Source organism: Balaenoptera physalus (genome assembly GCF_965194825.1).
Source record: "Balaenoptera physalus genome assembly, chromosome: 1".
NCBI lineage: Eukaryota > Metazoa > Chordata > Mammalia > Artiodactyla > Balaenopteridae > Balaenoptera > Balaenoptera physalus.
In genome coordinates, this window is record NC_138882.1 from 100,326,848 (window position 1) to 100,348,779 (window position 21,932).

At 51.8% G+C, this 21,932-nt stretch overlaps 2 protein-coding genes across 4 annotated transcripts in view; both read right to left on the bottom strand.

Annotated features, from left to right (window-relative positions):
• The window catches only part of GNAI3 (G protein subunit alpha i3), a 36,773-nt gene extending 34,789 nt beyond the window's left edge, over window positions 1–1,984 (bottom strand). Inside the window, exon 1 of the mRNA XM_082431910.1 lies at window positions 1,733–1,984. Coding sequence (XP_082288036.1) covers window positions 1,733–1,850 — 118 coding nt within the window. The 5' untranslated portion in view covers window positions 1,851–1,984. The remainder of the gene's footprint in view (window positions 1–1,732) is intronic.
• A 669-nt stretch (window positions 1,985–2,653) lies between these two features.
• On the bottom strand, window positions 2,654–8,011 carry GPR61 (G protein-coupled receptor 61). Of its 3 annotated transcripts, none has more exons than XR_014255153.1 (2): window positions 5,938–8,011; window positions 2,654–5,264 (listed from the first exon to the last, which is right to left on the bottom strand). XR_014255153.1 is itself a non-coding variant. In XM_082431888.1 (1 exon), exon 1 carries the CDS (start codon window positions 7,542–7,544, stop codon window positions 6,189–6,191), a length of 1,356 nt encoding a protein of 451 aa, XP_082288014.1. In that variant the 5' UTR covers window positions 7,545–8,011; the 3' UTR covers window positions 2,654–6,188. The 3 variants fall into 3 exon arrangements, 1 of the variants encoding a protein (XP_082288014.1); XR_014255154.1 differs by having other exon boundaries at window positions 5,762–8,011; XM_082431888.1 differs by having other exon boundaries at window positions 2,654–8,011.
• Window positions 8,012–21,932: the final 13,921 nt, after the last annotated feature.

Consider the following 21,932-nt stretch of genomic DNA (forward strand, 5'->3'; position numbering starts at 1 on the left):
GATGAAAATACACCTTTACTTTCATAACTAATCGATCAATAGAGACAATGCTAATGCCTTGAGTATTATGGTTTATATCAAACATCTGAAAGGCCCCAAGGAGCAATGTCCAACATTAGCTGGCACATGCTGGTTAACAGTATATATTTAAGAAGCACCTACTATGTACCAGGGACCACACTCATTCACAAATGATACTGTTATATGGAGAGTGGCAGTCTGTAATTTCAATTTTATTTCATACGTTCTGTAAGATCGGGTATTCAAACTGAAAGCTCATGCTCCAATGCATAACTTTCCCTCTTTATCCAAAGAGCTGTTACCAGGGCTTCTGCAATCTACAAACCATCAAACATGTTAACATGAGAAGACTAGCATGGCCACCCAGAACACCCTGGAGTACAAAATAAACCCTGGGTTATGGTGGTGCATTGTGTCCTTTGGAGCTTTACACCATAAAAATTTGGCACTTCTCCTAAAGCAACTTCTTTTTCCCAAAAATCACTTGTTTTAAAAAGTAAAGTTCTATTGCTTACAGAAACCATTACTCCTATTTAGTCTTCCCTAACAGATCCCTAGAAAATACTAAAGGTGAAGAAATGTGGCTTGATCTTTTGGTAAGCTGATGCCAGGGTACTTTATGTGATTTACTGAGCCTCTAGAAACCAGTCTCTCAAAAATTCTAAAACTAACCATGCTGAGTAAAATGCATCTGACTGTACATAAAAGCTACTTAAAACAAATGTCAGGTAAAATAAAAGTAATTCCTGAAGCCAATATTTAAAAAAAAAAAAAAAGAACAGCTCACCAGAAATCTGTCCCTGTCACACCTTTTACAGTAAATATGTCCAATATTTATCTTATCCTAAAATAACTGCAGTCCCACTGCACAACATCCCTAGCAACTATTCAGCAACTCCCACTGTGTAATCTATTATCATCACATCTTATGCCACAAACCCCAAACCAGCAAGTCCTTAAATCTCCTCAGCTCACACAACCTCCCACTTTATAAAAACAAGGAAAGGAGTTATAAAACCTTAAGAGAATAAAAATAATAGAAAAAGGTGGATAAGTACACAGAGCTTCTGCACCCAAACTCTTTTCCTTTATACCTGAGAACTTGTCATTTATCTCAACCACACACCTTCCTGGATAACCCAGAGTTCCTCCACCTTACCGATAGTTCAAAATGCCCACTCTCTAATAAATGACAAGGTCCTATGTGACCACTCTGTCCCTGCCTCCTCTCTATTTATATTAATTATTCAAGCCTCCTAACTCTAACCTGTCATAAAGTACCACCACGCTCCAAACTCACAAGCCATTATACAAGCCCAACACACTCTCCCGTCCTCGCTACCAACTCACTCCAACCCCTCCCTTGCAAAACCTTCCCTAACATCAGCTCTTCCTTTATGAGCTTTTCCCATATTCCTAATGCAGTCTCAATGTCCTACTGGACCACACTTCCAAGCTCTCTTCGCTGAACCCAATTCCAGCATGGAGGCACACCCTCTCTCCAGCCTAATTCCTACCACCCCAAAACCCCACCCCCCTCATCACGCCCTCCGGCCTCAGCCACCAACCCCCCACACCCCGCCCCACGTCCGTCACGCCCTCCAGATTCTTTGGGGTCCTCTCCTCCGGCCCGGCCTGATGCCCCCGCCCAGGACTCCCAAGTGCCTGGGCCCTCGGGAACACCCCGCCAGCCCCGCCCCTAGCCCCTCACCGAGTAGCAGCAGCTTCACTTCTTTGGCCGCTTTCTCTCCGTCCTCCCGCAAGTTGCGGTCGATCATCTTGCTTCGCTCCACCGCCGCCTTGTCTTCGGCGCTCAAAGTGCAGCCCATGGCGGCGGAGGGAGAGGGGACCAGGCCCGGGCTCACTCACACACCGCGGAGACGGCGGCTGGGCCGGCGGGGACAGCGTCTACTGTTGGGCGGCGGCCCTCTCCGTCAGCTCCCTGAGCGCCCAGAGGAACCGGATATCCGGCGTTTTACGACACTTCCGGCAACGCCCGCGGCCGTTACTTCTCGGCCCAGTCTAGCTAGGGTAAAGGAGGAACAACCGGGAGCGGGAGAACGAAGAGAGGAACGAGGAGGTCAAGCGGCCGTTCCGTGGTGTAGGGCTGCCCTGTCGAGCTCGCCGGGCGCCGCTCGACCTTAGTCCCCTTTCACCTTTTCGGCTGCCTTATTTGGATAAGTGGGGAAAAAGCAGGGACTGGCTTCTCCGGCTCAAGACACCCTCCCGAGGTCACACAGGCGGCTTCAGATTGGCGTGGGGGATGGGAATTCCCAAATAAAAGGCCGCAGCCCACACGGGAATCTCTGCTGGGAATTTCTCACTGGCCAGAAAACCCAGTTGGACTCTGGCTGTGGAGGTCCGGGGCCTCTGCCCAAGTGTAGGACACTTTCTCGGCCGGAGTTGTCTCAGCCAGATCTATAGGATGAGAATTACTGAGTCTGGGCTCTGGCCACGCTCCACATCTGAAATAAGTAAGACCGACCATGCCTGGGACTTTATCGATCCCTTTCTGCCCTCTCCTCTGGCCCACCGCCTCCTGCTCTCAAAATGTACCCAGTGAACTTGAGAGTTGCCCAGCTACTACGTTGGTAAAGGGTCACTTGAAATCGCTAACAGATCTTACTTTACTTGAAAGGTAAGAATGTAGTTTCTCCATAAAATTTCCATGCTGTCTTTCCCCAACATAAGCCAGTTTTAGCGCTCACATACCGTCCTGCGTTAAGGGCTTAGGACTTCTACCAGGATTAGTCAACCAAAGTTCCACACCCTAAAACAAACCAGTGCATCCTGTGAATCTCCTATTAAAATTACCTATTGTGGTACCACATGAAAAGGGAAGTTCTGGTAACATTTGCCTCTCAGCCATAACATCACCTGAAAGTTGATAAATCCCCTATAAAAGCCCCAGACTGATAGCCTTTTTACTCATAATCCTGGATACTACAGTGAAAGTAGCCCTAAATTACCTTTACTTCCAAATGGCCCCACAAATACTCTCACCATATATTCTAGGGAGGGGAACTCTTGTAGCCCCCAAAGCCTTTCCCTACGATTAAATATTATCTCCCCAATAGAACCTAAACCTTAGAATATACGGTCCAAACAGAAAGGTCTATATGGTGATTGATGATCATTAGAGGAATTTCTTGAGAGCCACCTTAAACAGCCTCATCCACCATAATTTATTATTGCCAGTTCCTCAAAGTTCGAAGTCTGCTACTCTTTTCCAAGTGACCATTAGAATAAAAGGGACTGCTTTCCCATAATCAATACTTATGGGGGAAAAGGGCAAGAGGAAAGGGAAGAAAAACCAATATTTATTGAGTACCTATTTGCCAGGTATGGCTAGGTGCTTCCATGTGTCATCTCTTTTATTCCTCACAACAACCCTGTGAGGTAGGTTAATGTTATCCCCACTTTTACAGATGAGGAAATAGGCTCGGAGAAATTAAGCATCTTTCCCAAGTTCACACAGTGAGTAAGTAGCTCTGACTCCAAATTCACTCCTTTTCTACCATTGCTACTATAAGGTGTTACCTGGGAGACCTGACAACAGAAGGTTTTCATCTAGGATTGAGAGTTACCCCAACACCACCAGGGTGCGGGGAAAAAAATAACTTGAGAGCACAGTTTTCTCAACCTGTTGATTTCTTCAGTGGATTTAGAGGTCAAATTTTGCCCAGGAATGGCTTTCACAGCTAAGAATTACATATGGAACTTTACCAAGTGATCCTGGTGATTAGAAAACCCCTGGAAGGTGGTCATGACAAATTGTTGGGAAAGTTCTCAGCATAACAGAAGAGAAAGTTTTTATTTCCTTCATGATCCACTCCGGGAAAAATAAATGGCAAATGAACCAGCATATGTCAAATTCTGTAATAAACACCAGTGAGATCACAGTGTCAGGAAACTTCAGCCTGAATTAGCCATATTCTTGTACTTAAGATTTTCTCCTTTGATATATGTGAAGGAAAAGTTGGAGGGCAAAGTCAAACAAAAAGGCAAAATAAGTTAACAAAATGGCTGCCAGGCAGTGTTTAATGTCGCCCCCTCCCCCTCCCCACCTGCACTCATCTTTCCCAGCGCCACTGGGCTCACACTGCCACCTGCTGGCAATGTTTAGGGTCCGCTAGCGCATCAGTGGTGTTTGGAAGAAGTTTTCCCCCTATCTAGGAATGAGATTCCTCCCTTACGAATTTATCTTTAAAAGGAGGAGAGAGAGGAGAAGAACATGCATTTCAATCGCAAAAGACTCTCCTCGGTGTATATATTATCTAAGGGATTTCCTCAATGTAATAAGCACTGGACTAGAGTAAGTCTAGTGGTAGGAAGACAGAAACCTGGAAAATTTCCTAGATCTGAGGAGGAGAAGCTGCCCAGTTTCGTGTAATAAATTATTTTCTTCAACTAGAGTTTCATCTACAGCCCCCATACTTTTCAATCTGCAGGAAGCCTCCATATAGGCATCTTGCTGCAATAGGCTGAACTCTCAGAAGTTAGAACCAGGAACATATTCCTCAAAATATTTCTCTTAACACATTCCATAGTGCTTTACCATATGTAAATGCTCTGTCAAAATACAAGGTACCTGATCAAATTAGACTGTGAACTCCTTGAAGGCAGTGACTCCAAATCCTCTGTGTGAGTCCCAGAGAATAGGGTATTCAACTATCATGCACTGAGTTGAACTGAAGGAGTCAATGTTGATATCAGCATAACTTTTTATAATAAAAATTATTTATTAACTGTTCAGAGGGGAAACTATCCCGCTCCCACCAAGCCATCTTCCTCTTTGATGCTCATTTAAGCCAGGAATTTGTTCAAATACAGATCACACCACCATGTGGTCCTGCCTCAACTCTCTAATGTGACCTGATTGAATTGAGGGAAGTGGACGGACGGGTAGTCCCAGATGGGTGTCCTGTCCAGTTTGTGATTATTCCCCCTCCCTTGAGTATACCACCACCAAGACCACCCAACACAGTTCCTACAGTCTCAATCAGTGAACAGCTGAGCCCAACTCCCGTGCCCCCTCTCCAACCCAGGGCTGCAGATAGGAGAGAGATTTAAGTCTTTGTCACTGAAGCTAATTTTGAGAGCGATGAATGGGAGTAGGGAGGCATTTAATGAACCATGGAAACCCCACCTTTCCCATTCCCAACCTTAGTCTCTTGTACCCGATTGTCCAGAGGGCTGGCGATGGGTCACTGCCATGAGGAGAGAGATCAGGGAGGCCAGCTCTGGAAAAAAAAGATTTACAGTATTATTGGTCTGGGTTATTACAGGCCTCTCTGTATCCAACCACCTTAGCGATTCAAATGCTAACCCCCACCTTCAGCCATCCAACCCCCAATCTTTCCACTTCTCCATCCTAAAAGACAAAGAGAAAAACCATCCTGCTTTATTCTTGCCTCTGCTAAGATCAAGCCCCAAACTTGATCTCCCATGTCCAAAAGAGAAACTGAAAAATACAACAGAACGGCTGTTCCTGGAGGGTGGGAGAGAGAGAGCTGCAGTCAGCTTTCCTCTCTTCTACTCTGTGTGCCCTGATTGCTACTTCCCCTTGCTTGGCCAAACTCAAGAAAGGAATATACCCAGCTGGTCCTCTCGCTTTAAGGAAATCTCAGGTTTAAAGCTAGAAAAAAAAAAATCTATTAACTCAAAGGAAACACTTGGCTGTAATTTAGTTGTTTTTAAACCTAGCAAGGAAATGAGAAGACATGGGTCATTTTCTTACCTTGCTTGAGTGCAGTTTCTGCCCTGGACAATTACACTGAAAAATGAAAGATCCTAAAGGGTCCCCAGAATAACTCCAAGCCTGGTCTGCTGCCCTAAAGCTTCCAACTCCTACCCTTAGGGTTTCCCTGCTTCCTGAGTCATGGAAAGTTCTTTGGTTGAGAGGCATCATCTCACCTTCTTGACCCTTTAATCTCGTCACCATCTCACCAGGTTCCCTCCCCCAGTAGTCAAGGCTCACAGCCATGTCCAAGGCTTTTGCCACATATCCATCCAGTTGGCTCTGTTCCTAACCCAGAAAACACTAAGCGAAAGCTGTGTGCAGAGACCCCAGCCCCAGCTAGCTGGGAAAAGGTGATCCCACAAGGAGTTCCTTGCGGTCATAACCGGCCCCCAGCCCAATCTCCCTCCAAGTGTCCAGCAGCCCATCAGGACTCCAGTCGTGGTGAGGGGGCAGGACGGAGGTAGCTGTCCGACATGATGATGTCGCTGGTGAGTTGTTGCTCCAGGAACTCAGAGGTCTCCTCAGCTATCTGGCCTGGGATTCGAAAGTCAACAGCAGGTGGCTCCTGCTTGGGGCTGGGTACAGGTCGGGAAACCCAGGACTCCGTGGGACAGCCAGTGCCCTGAAGAAACTGCAGGAAGTTCTCCTCAATGGAGCCCTCCCGGCTAGGTAGCCTCAGCTCCTCCTCCGGCGCCTGCTTGAAGAAGCAGACAAACTGCTTGCTGAGCTCGCCCCGGATCTGCCGATTGAGACATCCATAGAAGAAAGGGTTGGAAGTGAAGCAGAAGTAGCCAATCCAGGTCACCACATTTTCCACCTGCCCAGTCAAAATGGGCTGAGCACTCAGGGCGACGTAGAGGTGAAAAGAAAAGTAGGGCAACCAACAGAGCAGGAACTGTCCCCCTACAGCCAGGAGGACCACTGCTGCCTTCCCTCCCCCAAACGTCCGGTGCGGGGTGGTCTGGGGGGCCCCCGAGCTGGTGACCATGGTGGAGCGGCTGCTGAGAGACTCGGAGCGTTGCCGGGGGGTCTCCATCCACGTGGGCAGCGGTCCGTGCTGCATGGCAGCCACTCGGGCTACTCGGAACATGCTGCAGTAGACCACTAGGATGAGGAGCAGGGGCAACAAGAAGTAAAGGACAGCAAAGACCACCACAAAAAGCTGGCAGTAGGCACCGTGGCTCCATTGGAGTGAGCAGCCTGGGGGAACACTGGGAGCTCCCTCCTCCAGGGAGACCCTTCCCAACACTGGCACAGAAGCCATGGCCAAGGCCTTTACCCACACACCCACCAGAACAGAGGCCACCAGCCGCAGCGTCATGCGCACCTCGTAGCGCATGGGGTGGACCACATAATAGTAGCGCTCCACGTTGATGGCCGACACCGAGAGAATGGCCAGGCTAACAAAGCATACGCTCAGGAACAAGTAGAGGCGGCAGGCAACCTCCCCAAAGAGGTCATGGTCAAAGAGGGCGGAGCTGGAGAGCATGGCCAGGGGCATGAGGGTCAGGGCAGCCAGCAGGTCCACCAGGCAGAGGTGGAAGACAAAGACAAATTTTCGAAGGGCGGGTGTCTTGGCGATAACAGCCATCACAGCAGCATTGCCAGCCACAGCGGTCAAGTCCAGCAGGAGCATGAAGAAGAGGGCCACAGATTCTGAAGCCACGTCCCGCAGCCCTACCTCCGGGACCCCACTGGCAGTAGAGGGACCTGGGGTTTGAGGGACCCTCCCCAGAATGGAAGAGTTCCCTGATGACGGGGGGATGGGGGAGGACTCCATGGGGCCGAAAGAGGACACCCAGGGCACCTCCTGTCACAGGCCCATCCCCCATCCTAGTCCAGTGACCCTGGGATGGCAAGCCCAGGCCCAGGCTTCCCAATTTTGTGTGTGCGGGTTGGGGTGGGGAGAGAGCGCCTCCTGCCGGAGCCTCTCGGGCAGGCTCTTGTTGCCAGCCCTCAAGGCCGGGGACTGAGGGCTCAGGAGGCAGCTCCGGGTCCACCTTGGTGACTGCAAGGAAGCAGGAGCGTGAGAGATGCGGGAGCCTCGCCCACTCAACACTCCGTCTTCTGAGTGGTCTCCAGCTCCTTTCCTCTCTTCTCCACACCCTTCTCCCCTTTCAAGGACTGTTATCCAGGGACTCTAAATCCTCTGTCTCCCTTTCCCAGGGTCCTGCTGAGCTCTGGGATAGTGCCCCAGTTTTAAGGTTGCTTATGTAAATTTCCTGACTTCTTGTCTCCTCAGAATGGCAGGAGCTGTTGGGGAGAAGAAGGAGCACGAGATCTGGTTTCCAGTCCTAGGTCTGGGAACTACTAACTCTTCTGAACTTCAGTTTCCTCATAAAGGCATCTGTAAAATGAAGGGAATAGTACCTACTTCACAACTGTTTGGAAGATGCTGCAGGATTTATTAATAAAAATGCTAATAATAAGCAGTAACATGTCTATGATGCTTTCCACATACCAGGCCCTGTTCTGAGCACTCTACGTATATTAACTCATTTTAATCCTTATGCAACCCTATGAGGTAGATGTTATTCTTATCCCCATTTTGCAATCGATAAAACTGGGGCTTGCAGAGATAAAGTAACTTACCAAAGGTCACACAGCCAGTAAGTAGCAAGGTCCAGGTACGCTCCCGGGAGGCCTGGCTCCAGGGCCAGTACTCCAGCCCACCGTGCCATACTGTGTTTGATGGTGCCCTCCACAGTGGCTGCAACATAATAGACATTCAGTAAATAGTTGTTGAATTTGAACCATCTCTAAAAATGTCTCTCACCACTAGACAGAGGTTACCTGAAAAGGGGAAGGAAGGTGCATTAGTGTGCTCGGACATCACCATCCCCAAGACAAAGAGCTGCCACTTTGGGAGCGTTGAGAAGGACCAGTGAAAACAAAACCTCCCAGGTGGAGGGAAACTGGGAGCTCAGCTCATCCGGCCTCCACTGCTCCCAAAGCCAGAAGGGCGTAAGTCATATGAAAGCTACCCTTCTCCACCCACTCATTAACTTCCCAAGGTCACTGTTCCCCCACAGGTGGGAGAGGAGCTCCTCCTAACCTCCCACTTCCCAGGGCCCTGGATCTTGGGTCATTGGAGCGGATCATCACCGGACCCCTGGCCAAAACCCTCCTGTTCCTGGACTGTTGCCACAGTCCCAGAACAAGGAGGGAGGAGTAGGCATCTGTGTAAGAGGTACGGAGGGGCGGAGGTGGGTGAGCATAAAGCAGAGGGGAAAACTGGAAGAAACTGGCAAGGGGCGGAGTCTGAGTGTTCAGTGTCTCTCATTTCTCCTGCTCAAAGCTGTTTTACGTGTCTCATTATCCATGCTGAGTTTGCACAGAATTGAAATAAGTTGCCCAATGTACAGCTGACCCTTGAACAACATGAGTTTGAATTGTAGGAGTCCACTTACGTGCAGATTTTTTTCAATAGTAAATACTACAGTACTCCAGGATCCCATCAGCGGTAGGTTGAATCTGCAGGTGTGGAACTGCAGATTCAGAAGAATTGCAAGACGGAAGACCAACTATAGATTGTAACTGGATTTTCCACTGCTCAATGGGTCAGCGCCACTAACCCTCACATTGTTCAAGGGTCAGCTATAATTTTAATTTTTTTTTTTTTGATTTCCATATGCCATTCTTGAAGTCCAGATTCCCTCAGCATAGTGTACTAAGGTTTCAAAATTAGAGGCAAACTGTGGACATGCCAAGTCTGATGGGCTTTCTGCAGACAAGCCAGAAGTTTCCTGGGTCGGTTTCCTCATCTGTAAAATGGGAGGTTTGAAGTGGACAACATCTAAGGTTCCCCTATATGACAATATTTGATGGCTCAGTAAGTTCCTGGGCTATGGAGGGCCTGGTGGCTGCTCAGTTAAAAACCCATCATTTCTCTGACTGCAGTAAAGGGGCCCACTTGGGGTAGATGGGTCCTCTTGCCCCTCAACTGCTACAGCCTTACAATCACCCTTGGTTTTTGGCGTTACCACCAACCTTGCACTAATTTAACTTCTAGCGTGCCATGCATGCGATAGGTGCTCAGTACAATTTTGTGACCTGAATCAAACTCAAATTGATCAGTTGAATCTCTGCCCCCTAGGACATACTCCAAGAACACTCAGTCCATCACTTGTGCGTCAGCCAGGGGCCTGTCTTCTGGAACGAGTAACTTGGGCTCCTGGACTTGAGGCAGCCCTAACTTTGAACAACTACCTAGAGACGTGCCTCTCCCCGGGGATGAGAGACAGCACATGTCACATAGCCACTGGGTCTGCAGAGAAGGTGAAGAGAGGGCCCAAAAGTGCAGACTCTCCTCATAAGACAATCTGCCAGAAAAAAATGTGGAACGGAACACCAGGGGAGGCAACATTGCCCCCTACTCTCTGTGCCATGACTCCTGCATTCCTTCTACCTGGGAGTGGGGCCCAGAAGATGTGACTCTGAGGCCCTGGAAGCTAAAGGAGTCAAGACCCACCATGTCTGCATGGACATCAAGTGTCTGCCAGCAGGGCTCACCCAGGGTCCCAGACTGCGGGAAGCAGACATGGTTTCCACGTGGAGATGGAGGGGTGCTGTGCAGCCATGATGGAGCCCTAGGCAAGAAGGCATTGGACATTTCTCTTTTTCACCCCCTCAGCCTTGCCAGTATCTCTGCACTGACCCCTAAATTCCAGTATTCCCATTTACCTCCTAACAGAAGAGCCAATATACCTGCTCCCCAGCACTTCCTCACTGATGGACCAGGGTAAAGCCTGGGAGGGCTGTGGGTAACGGTTTCACAGGGGAAGCCCAGGGAGCCTCACTCCATTCCTAGCTCATATCATCATGCCTTCTCGGACACTCTTGTCCTCCCTCTGCTCCCTTCCAGCAACCCTTCCCTCACCTCTAGGACTTCTCAGTACCTGGAAGGCTTTGCCACCCTAGGAGCTGAGGTCTGGGCCTCTAGCAGGGGTATGGTCAAGTCACAAACAGCCATGTCTCAGGATGCAAGATGTACATAAGTGCCCAGCCCAAGGCCACAGAGGTGTTGGGATTCACATACACCTGTTTCTTAGATACAGAGCCTCCATCCCAAGGACCCGAGACTGGCCTTCCTTCAGACAAGAGCGTGCCCCTCCTAGGCCAGGAAAGATTTTCAGGGGGCTACAGCACCTCTCCCCAGGAGAGTTGCCCACGCCCAGGACACAGAGTTGCCCGTCGGCCTGGATGCCAAAGGATTCATTCCTAGGATGAAGGGGACCCATTTCTATGACATAGAGCAAGATAGATGGGGAACCCTGTCTGCCTGCAGGATGTGGGTACTCCAGCTGGCAGCAGATCAACTCCCATCTCTAGGCTTCAGAGATGCCCACACCCCAATATTGCCTTCGGGATACCTGGGGGCCCATCCCCTGACAAAACTGCCCACTGTAAGGTAGGATGGGCTGTACCCTTCTGTACAGGACCTCAGCATTCACAACCAGGCCTGGGTCTTGCCCCCGTTCCCGGCCTAGTCGGCAACTCCTACCTTTGCTGAGCAGCTCCCGGCTCCCATGTGATAGCTCCTCTCAGCTGATGCTTCTCCAAGGCTGCTGAAGCCTGAACCACTGCAGTGATCAGTGAGAGGCAGCCGGCAGAGCAGGATGCGCTGAGAGCTTCTGGGTCCTAACGGCCTCCTGCTTCCCACCCAGCCCCTTGGAGCCACTTCTGGAGCCAGGAGCCAGGCACCAGTGCCCCCAGGCAAGGCGCCCAGGAGTGGGCCCAGACCCTCCCCCTCCTCTCAGGCTTCTGGAGTGGTAACTCAAAAGCCTGTTGGGGTCAGGTGATGGCAGGCGGGAGAGACCCTCCTGGCCAGCCTGATGACATGAAAAGAGCACTCAGAGTCAGAAAATCCAGGTTCAAGGCCTGGCTCTGGCTGTTACTAACTGTGTGACCTTGGGCAAGTCATTTGCCATTTCTGGCCTTAGTTTCTTATCTGTTCAAAAAGAATATAGGACAGATGATCCCGGAAGGTTCCTGACAGCCCTGCCATTGCATGGTTCTGTGACATCAGAACCAAGGTGCTTTTGTAGCAGGCCGGTCAGTGCAGACACAGGGCACTAGGGTCAGGTCTGGCAGGGGCCGTGGCTCCAGGGCGTGGCCCAAGGTTTGGCTCCTTTGGAAGCTGCCGCATGTATAGAGAGGACAGGTTCAGGAGTGGCTGTCGGGTTTGAAGAGGAGCTAAGGGCCTTGTCCTAACGCTGCACTTGCCCCTCAAAAAGTGCCTTCCTATTGTCTTCTTAGATTGTATGTTTATGTGGTGTGGGGCTGAGAGAGCTGGTAGAGATGGGGGAATCCAACATACTCATAAGCCACCTTGTGGTACCAGCACAGCACTGCTCCCTGAAGGCAGAATGGGAGGCAGGTACTCAGGAAGGCTCTGATTGGTCTGTATCTGTGGGATCTGCGGGACTGAGAAGAGCTGGGGAACATTATCGGCAGAAGGTCCAAGGCCAGGTGATGAGCCTTTGGAGGTGAGATGAAGGGGCATGGCTTCCCACCAACTATGAAGAAAACAGCTCCCCCAGGATTAGGACGGACACCCAAGGATAGGATCCTAACATTGTAGAGCTGTAAGACATCCTACAGGCCAAGGCATCCATATTTGTGAGGCCCAGAGAGGTGAAGAGATTGCCCAAAGCCACGCATGGCAGAGCCATGAGCCTAGACAAGGAATTCAGGCATGATATCTACTCCAGAGCCCTCTTCCCTGAGACTCACCTATACGGGAACTCCCTCTGTCTCTAAAAGGGAAGAAAGGGAATTCTGGAATTGTTTACCAGACCCAACCCAAAGAGCCATAAGAACAATGAATCACCCAGGAAACTCAGAGGGGGCAAGGTGGCTGCCCCAGGTCAACAACAAAGAGGCCACTGACCAGCCCAGACCCGACCCTGTGATCTCCAACATCCCAGCCACCCTTTCTTGAGCTCTTACAAGTGCCAGCCCCTTTACATACGACACCTTCAATCCTCATACCAGTTCTATGAGGCAGCCATTACTCACCTTATTTTACAGATGAGGAAATGGGTACCCCAGGTGAAGTGACTTTGCCCAGGTCACATAGCTAGTAAATACCAGAGCCAATATTTGAACCCACGTTTGTTTGAAGCCAAAGCATTTACTCCTTTCCCCCTGCCCCCATGGCTTCCCTGGAGGCCTGACATGAGACTCTGGGCTGAGGCCCTAAAGCCAATTCCATAGAAATGGCCACTACCTTCTAGGAAACAGCCTAAAACAAAATTAGATATACCTGAATACAGGGAAATCTAATTAAAATGTCAAATTAGAACCTGAAGACAGCAAAGTGATTTTTATCAAACCTTGTGTTATCATGTCAGCAAGATCATCTTGGCATCAGTCAAACCCTCTGGGATCAGGTAAAGCCTGTCCCTGATCAGCACCCACATCATTCCTGCAGAAGCCCAGCTCAGACTGACATGGCCCCCTTCCAAAGATCCACAAAGAACCAGAGAGAATTCGGGCTCATCAGAACAGGATTATAGAAAGAGCACTGGAGGGAATTCCCAGGCAGTCCAGTGGTTAGGACTCGGCACTCTCATGGCTGGGGCCTGGGTTTGATCCCTGGTCGGGGAAATAAGATCCCGCAAGCTGCGCAGCGTGGCCAAAGGAAAAACAGGAAAAAAAAGCACTGGATTGGTCAGGAATCCTTGGTTCTAATTGGGCTCTACTCTATTGGTTGATAGTAAGACCTTAGCCTGTGAGTTGGCCATCTGTGCCTTAATCTTGCTATCTATAAAATGGACAAACATTCTTCACTTCCGAGCTTATCTAATAGGGATAGGAAGCCTATAATATATAGCCTGCTTCTCAGGCTCGGGGGAGCTAGTACCCCGGCTGGTCAAACAACTGGTGAGTGTGGTGGCCAGCGGGCAGTCTCCAGGTCCTGAGGCCCCTCCCAGAGAGCCTTTGGGAAAGGTGGTTGCAAGGAGGCAGTGGATCCTAGAGTATCTTCTCAGTTGCTGGAGGTCATCTTGGCTCAGGAGAGGCAGAAGGAGAGGAAAAACTGCCTATCCTGGCTTGGAGGCAGCTGATAACAATAATAACAAGAACAACAAAGATGATGATGATACTAGTTCTTGAGGGCCCAATCTGGGGAGGCCTTTTTATGCAATATCTCATTAAATGAACTCAGGGTTTGGAGTAGCTATTGACATTACACCGTCCCACCCCACCCTGCCAATCCCTCCTTTTAGAGCTTAGCACAGTGGAGGAGGTGGGAAGGCCAAGGTGGAGAAACTGGGGGTGGTCCCACAAGCCACATCAGAAATCCATGGCCCACCATACTGCATGCATACCCAGGAGTGGGCTCCTGTTACAGGTTGGGGGCAGGGGTACCCCTCTCCTCAGGATCATGGTGGAGCCCTTGGTGCTGAGGTCTGATTTCTCCATCCCAAACTTTCTCCTTGGTGCAGCCCTGCCCCACCCTTGCCCACCTCTTGACGGGGCTATGTCCACCCCCTCCCACTCTTTCCTGCCCCCTCAAGATGAGACCTTGAAGGGGACCAAGTTTATCTTTCATTCGTCCATCCATGTATTCAATAGTCTCTCGAATGCTCTTTATGTGCCCACAGCCTTCTCCCGGTAGCCCCTGGCCTGCTCAGTGGCACCCACTGCCCTCCTCCTCTGCTCTCTCTGCATCTGTCAAAGCCTGCTCTCAGGAAAGAGGCTGACAAATCCATTCACACTGATAGCAGCTTAATGTGTTCTCTCTCCCAGGAATATTAACAATTTAACAGGGAACAAAGGAAAGAAGCCGATGTTGGGATTCCAGCATCGACCAGGGGTGTCCCTGAGATCCCACAACGAAGAGTGGCCTCGCCCCCCAGGACGCCAACATGGCACCCTCCCTGCACCCACCGCCATCCACATGGACACCCAACGCTCCCCACGCGGAGAGCAGGCTCACAGCTGGGACCTCCCCACCGCAGCTCAGCACCCGGCCGTCCAGAGCCCCCTGTGCCAGCTCCAGCCACGCCTGCTCCCCAGGCAGCCACCCCCCTGCCCACCATCTGTGGCCAAGCTGAGGGGCTGAGGAGGGAGTCGGAGGAAAGCAGAGGTGAAAGCCTTTCCATTCCCTTTATTCCCCCACAGTCTGGCCTACACCCCCTGCCAGGAGCCAAGATCCAACAGTATATTCAGCCTGCAGCTGCCACTGGTCATGTGAGCCCATTGCTAGGTTACAGGGACCCAAAAATAAATCTTCCCCAACCAGATTAGAAACTGGGGGCCTTGGATGAACCAGGCTCAAAAGAGTGACAGGAACACCCACAGTGCATGTGCAGGCCAGGCCTGCTATGAGACCGGGGAGCCTTCCCCATGCTGCCCACCCCCCCATCCATCAGCTGGGGCTCAATGCTGGATCCCCAAAGAAAAATTCCCAGAGAGCTGCTGGGCCTTTGATAATTGCACAATAAATAGGTCTCCAGGGAGAGTGGCCCTTCCTCACTAGCATCAGGGGCTGCTTGGGCAATACCCCTCTGCCTGTTCTTACCATCCAACCTCCTCAGCATCAGCCTGCTCCTCCACATGCCCCACCCCGCCCCCGGTGTACCTAAAAAGCACCATTAACGGTTTGCCCTGTGGCTTGAGGGCCGATCTGTACCAGTTGCCCTTTTCCAGACTTGGGGAGGGAGGGAGATCTAGCAGTAGCCCTAGAACTAGGCACTTTCACAGGAGAAATTTCACAACAATTTTCTGAGTTAGTTTTAATAACTCCATTTATACATGTGGAAACTGAGGCTCAGAGAGGTTAAGTGACTTTCTCAGAGCCACACAGCTGAGCAGCTGGGATTTAAATCCCAGATCTCTATTTACTGAGTCCGGGGTTGGGACAAGGAAGAGGACAGGGAAGCACAGCAATGGAAAATGGGGGTCCCTGAAAACCCTCCCCTGGAGCCTGATAACCGGACACTCTACTTACCCTGAGTTGGGAGTGTTGTCTCTCCCTGCTGCCCTCCTCCACATCCTCTGAGTCAGGCCACAGCTGACTCAGCCCACATGCCTCCTTCTTCATGGCTTTGCACTCTGTCACCTTCTCTGGTCCAGGACCTAGATGGTGTTTAGGCCTGAGGAGGGTCATGTACAAATTCCCACTAATCATTACCCCTCTACTTCAGAACCCCCAGCTGGAGTCAGAAGAGCAGAGCTGCAAGGGTCATAGGAGGTCAGGTAACTATTTTACAGATGATTAGGCCCAGAGACAGGAAGTAACTTGCCCAAGGCTGCACAGCTAGAAAGTGAAGGAGAAATGACCAGAATCTAAGCCTCCAGATTTTTATCCCCCCATTTCTTTGCTTGTCACTCAGGATAGCTGGGGGTCCGTCATACCTGGAGCTGGGGCAAACCTGAACTTTCCCCAATACCAGGCTCCCTTCCTCAACCTACCACATCTCCAAGGCCCTCCCAACCTGCCTGTTCTCTTCAGTAAAGTGCTCCTCCTCCCCAGGCAAGGGTCTAAGGACTCCCCACTCACCTCCCTGTACAGTCCTTGCCTCCCTGTTCTGAGCACACTCCCATCATCGCCTGAAGCCTCAGAGCATCCCGGTCCCACCTCCTGCAGCTCCCAGCGGCCCAAACTGCAGGCTTCATGTCACTCTATTCAAGAATGTTTACTGAGCACCTACTATATGCAAAGCTCTGTTTAGGGGGTAAGAGAAAAGGTACGAAGGTGAAACAAATATAAACATTGCCCTCTTGGTGCTTACAATCTAGAATGGAGATGAAGTAGGTTATAACCTTCAAAGGAGAGTCAAAGTGCCATGCAGATTCAAAGGAAAAAGTGAACCCACTCCCTCAGGAAATCTGGGAAGGCTTCCTGAAGGAAGTGGCATGGGTCTTAAAGGAGGGGTAGGATTTAAACTGTGAGTAGTTGAAAGAGGAGAGGAGGAGAGTAGTTCAGGTGGAAGGAGCAGGTCTAGCAAAAACATGGAGACAGGCAGGTTTATGAAGACAGGGCACGATAAGTTGTCCAGTTTGACTGAAAAATAATCAGGGGAAACATAGGGCCACAGATGTGCCCATCTCTGGTCTTTTAGTGAGTCAGTTGATAAGTACTGAATCCACAAGTTCCAGAGTGAGGGGATGAACTCAAGGCTGGGAATTTTCCTTATCATTCAGGCCTAGAAAGAGGAGAAAAAACACATAGGTCATCAAGGAGATAGTGCCTGTGAACATACGACAGAGTGAACTCAGGGCCATCAGAGATGAAGTGATGTAGAAACCAAATGATACCCATGAGTCCCAGGTGGGGCTCTCACTCATGACCTGCATGTCCATTCTGTGGGGGAGGTGAAGGGTGGAGTGGTAACTTGAGTGCCTGGAAATTCTCCCTTCTAGATTCATGGTGTCATAAGAAGCTGCCCAGCCTGATCTGCAGGGACAGGGCACCCTGGACCACCCAGCTGCTCATTCCAGAGCGGGCTGCCCAGCTGCCCAGCTCACTGTCAGGTCCTGGGCTCTGACCTAAGAACAAAGAGTTGAGCTGGGTTTCCCAACCTGGGGTCCACAGAGCACTCCCAGCAGTGCCCGGTCTCTGACTCTAGGGGGCGCCCCTGCTCTACATCTCTGGGACAGTCCCCCTAAGCAACGTGTACTCCGCCCCGCCAGCCTAACTGAGCCCTAGGGTAACCTGACCCTTCCTTCTCCAGGCTGGGCACAGCTGGGCACAGGGATACGGGCCCTATGGCCTCTTTCCCAGACAGTGTTCTTTCCTCCAAAGTCCTCTCCCTGCATTCGTGACCCACAGGATTCCCCCCCCCCCACCTGCCTCCATTCAACTCTCATGCCCCCACGGCCAAGGAAGGGCCAGATTCCCAGACCCAGGGCTCCTTAGGGATGGAGAGATGGACTCTGAGTGGCCCCTTGGGGTGGGGGTGGGGCCGATGGTCAGCCCTCGACCACCTACCTGAGGACTCTGCTGCAGAATGGTGTGTGAAAGCTTGGTCTCTCAGATGGCCTAGCCTGGAAGGGTAGGCCTGGAGGGTCTAAATCAGCCCTGGGGTCAGGGGACCCTGGATGGTGAGGACCTGGGCTGGAGAGAAGACACCAACTGCTACATTTCAGGGCCTCTAGGCCTCCCTGACAGTCAGAAACCACAAGGGGGCAGTGTTGGCCACAGAGCTGCAAAGAGTCGATTGCAGTTTCCAGGTAGAGGCTTCTCACCTCCAAACCTCACCGACTTTATCCCTCCTGGCGCACTTGCTGTCCTGTGGGCCCCGAATTTTCACCTTTTTGACCTCCCACAATCTCAGCTTGGAGGACCAGGCAAGAGGGCCAAGACTCCCAAGAGAAAATCCCTCCTACTCCTAGGAATTGGGTAGGAAGAGATGAGCAGGCTGGCATCCTGGAAGGAGCACTGAACTCAGAGTCCAGAGGCTGCACCTGCATAAGTGAGCAGTGCACTTGGGGCTACTCTCCTCACTTCTCTGAGCCCAAGCTCCAAATGAGGATTGGACTAGACGTGTAGATGCTCTCTAAGGTCCTTTGCAGCTCTCGATTTTGAGTCTGAGTCACAGCTGCTGTCCTCAAGTGGCTTCTCTCTCCAGGGCCCTGGCAGCTTGAGACATTCAGGGCCTGGGGGTAAGGGGCTGGGTGCAGGAAATAGCAGTGGGCACTTCTGCTCTCCACAAACCAGGTCATTCCTATGGGAATTACAGTCAGAAAGAGATTCAGTCCTAGGACTGGGAAGGGACCCAAGAAGGGATAACCAGCATCAGCTGGGCCCCAGAAAGACCTCTCTAAAGGGCTCCATCTGAATGGTTTGTGTGTGACTGTGTGAATGGTAGGAGGGCTGGAGGCTGGCTGAACAGTGTCCCCTCCCAGACCCAGGCTACCCAAAAACCACGGGGCCAGATTGGACAGCCCCAAAGTGGAGGCTGCAGAAAGCCTAGACCCCTGCCCTTGACCTTTTCACTTCAAACCCCCCAACAGTCACCTTCTGCCCTTCTCCCCACATTGCTCGGACTCCTGCTTCCAGCCCATACCCTCATCCCCAAAAAGCAGAGCTCAAGGCTTGAATCTAGGAGAGGGTCCCTGCCTGACCTTCCCGTCTCTGGACTCCCGGCCCACCCCCTATCCCTCCAGACCAGCTCTGTTCCCTGTGCCTCTTTGTCCCCAGGCAGTGTCTCCTGACTCCTGTCATTTCACACCAGGCCCCTGGACACACTCTGCCCAAGCACCTCAGCTTCCTGATGGGGCATCTGATCGGGCACCTGGGGCCTGACCCTACTCAGCACAGGGTGTGTCCTGCTTCTTGTATCCCAGCTTCTCTTTCTTCCCTGATGGCCCCATTTCTAACTTTTCTGTCTCTTATTTGGCTTCCCTCGTTTTATCTCTCTCATCTGCTCTCCCTAGCCTGTTCTCAGAACTCTCCAAGTCTCAGAGCCTCTTTGCCCTGGGCCTCTGCTCCCCCGCCTCTCTGTTTCTTTGCCTCAGTGTACACCTTTCCTTTCCCATCTCTCTCTCCACCCTCACTTCCTCCTCTGCAGTGAGTACATTGAGAATCTGATCCATCCCTCTCTGGACGGAGGGTATAAATAGCAGAGGGAGGCCGGGCTAGGAGCCAAACTTGCTACCAGCCTCTTCTTTGCAGCCACAGGCTTAGGCAACCAGGACCAGTAGTGGGGAGGGTCCTGGGTAGGGTCCCCGGGGCAGGGAGTTAGAGAGTTGGGATTGAAGGCCACTGTACAGAGTGGCAGACCCAGACAGAGAGGATGTGACAGGAAGCTGGGGGTCTGGAGCTTCACGTGTAGGCCAGGTCCTCCCCACCAGCCTATCCACCCCTACTGGTTATGGAGTCCCTACTTCTGCTGCTAGAGAAGGAGCTCTGGGTCAGAAGACTCCCCAGGGCCACTCGATGGCCCTGCCCCCTCCTCCAGGGCACAGATGCGTGGGCACAGGTGTCTGCCAGCAGACAGCAGCTGGGGACTGGAGTGGAAGTGGTGCCCTCAGGAAACAGGCCACACTCTCACCCCAGCCAGCTCCCTGGCCTAATTAGAGACTGGAATGGGCATTGATCGTCCCTGAGCTCATTATGTCACAGCTGGGGAACAGCTGGCCAGTTTTTTCCAGGCCATTAGCTGCACCATGAAGTGGAGAGAGGGAGGGGGCGTGCGAGCAGGATCAATACCCCGTCTGTCTGTGGGGGGAAGCGCCTAGTGGCTGCCTCCTTCCGTGCTGCAGGCTGTGCTTCTCTCCAGGGCTGCCTGCCTGTGAGCCGAGCTCCTTGGAATTCATACACAAAGCTCAGCTCCTTCCAGCCTGGAGGCTGGAGAGACAGACTCTGAACTGACCCTGATCTGGCCTGCAGGGACCCTCTGAGTCTTCTCTCTCAGGGGATTAGAAGGGCAAGAGAGAGGTTCAGGTTACCCCCGCTGGTCTCCGAGGAGACCTTAAAAGTCCAGCTCCTCCCACCCCCGCAGCAAGATGACACCTAAAGCAGCTGTTTCTGCTGGCCCCTGGGCCCACCTGTCTGTGCCCCTGGGCTTGGCCGGGTTTGGTTTCCTGCGGGGTGGGGAGATGGGAGGGGATGCTCCAAAACTTGGGGAACGGCAGATGGTAAAAGGAGGGAGGGAAGCAGGTCAGCTGGGCGGGACCTAAGACAGGAGGAAAACTGCCCACGCGGCCTGACCCCTGGAGGCCCACTGTCAGAAGGGAGTTCAGCTTTATTTCATGAACTGGCTTTTTACTTATGGAGTTAGGAAGTGTCAAGACCTCCAGAATACCCCAAGCCACACTTCTCAGTTTACAGAGAGAGAAAGCAAACTCTAACATGCCTTAAGCGCTCTCTGCCTGGCCGACTACTGTCAGGGCTTCACTTTGGTTCTCTCTGCTCCTTTCCTGTTTGTTCTGTATGAGTTCTAATGCAGCCCCGGGGACTCTCAGTCATACGTCCTCAGGCCACCAGTAGAGTTGTGGGAACCGCCAGGCTCCCCTCCATCCTGCCTGTACGCCACCCCGCCTCCAGCGCCACGATGGGTCCAGCTGCTGGTTTCCTGGGCAGTTCCCCTACCCCGCTGAACAGAGGCCAGGATGTGCCATGCCCTCTGCTCCCCAAACATCCTGCCGTACCCTCTGCTTCCAGAGTCAGCAGTGAATTGAGCCTGGGAGTCAGAAGGCCTGAACTCCAGACTTGAGTTCCTGCTAGGCTTGCCTCCAGCCCTGAAGAGCCGGCAGACTGGTTTAACTAGAAGGGCACAAAGGACAGAGGGCCCCTAAAATGTACTCCTCGCGTCATGGATGAGGAAACTGTGTCTCAATGAGCAGAAGCGATTTGCTCAAGGACGCCCAGCTGGTGAGAGCAGAGCTGAGACTGGGTTTGCCAACTCCCAGGTGATCAGTGTTGGTTCTATTCCACCACGGGGCCCTGGCTGTAAGTTCCAAAAGCCAATGATCAGTGTCTAGCGGATCACCCTTGAGCCATCCAGCACGTCCCAACAAATCCAACAAATCGATCCCTAGCAAACCCAGAGTGCACCCTCTTTCTCAGGCCTCTCAGAACCAATCAGAATGCAGGTTGGTCACCACTGCTGCCAGCAGCAGCCCCTTCTCCCGTGAGCCTCCATCAGGTCGGGAGCAGCTGCTACCAAGGGATCTGATCAAGCGCAGACCGGCTGGGCTCTGCTGTGTCTGATGTTGATCCATCTGTCTGTCTGGGTCCAAGAGGTGCTGAGGGCAGAGGGCGTCTGGTGATAACCTGGCCTTGCTGAACTTCCTCCAGCCTGATTCACAGGGATAGAGCAAACTGGAAGAAATTAAGTATTGCTCCTTCTGCTGGCATTGTGAGGAAAGAAAAGTCTACATGCACTTGAAGATGACACAGCACCTGGCCCCAAAATCGAAAGGGCACACAGATGAGCTCCTGGGGCCAGCTTCCCCGGGGCCATTGTCAGGATGGCCTCAGGCTCATTGTCTTCTCCTTTGACTCCGGAACAGGGAGTGACAGCCTTAAGCAGCAGGGGCTAAGATGCTGAACCCCTGTGGTTCTAGCCAGAATGTGGTGGCAAGACAGCCTGGAGAGAGAACCCTAGCATAGGGTGCTTCAGGTGGGGATCTTGTGGCAGAAGAGCTCTGAGAAGACAAGGGCGCAGGAATCAGCCCCCCAAGGCTGGAAAGGGAGGTAGAGAGGCACCAA

Excerpts from the sequence above, each read along its gene's own strand:
- GPR61 (XM_082431888.1), bottom strand. The coding sequence starts at position 7,544 with ATGGAGTCCTCCCCCATCCCCCCGTCATCAGGGAACTCTTCCATTCTG.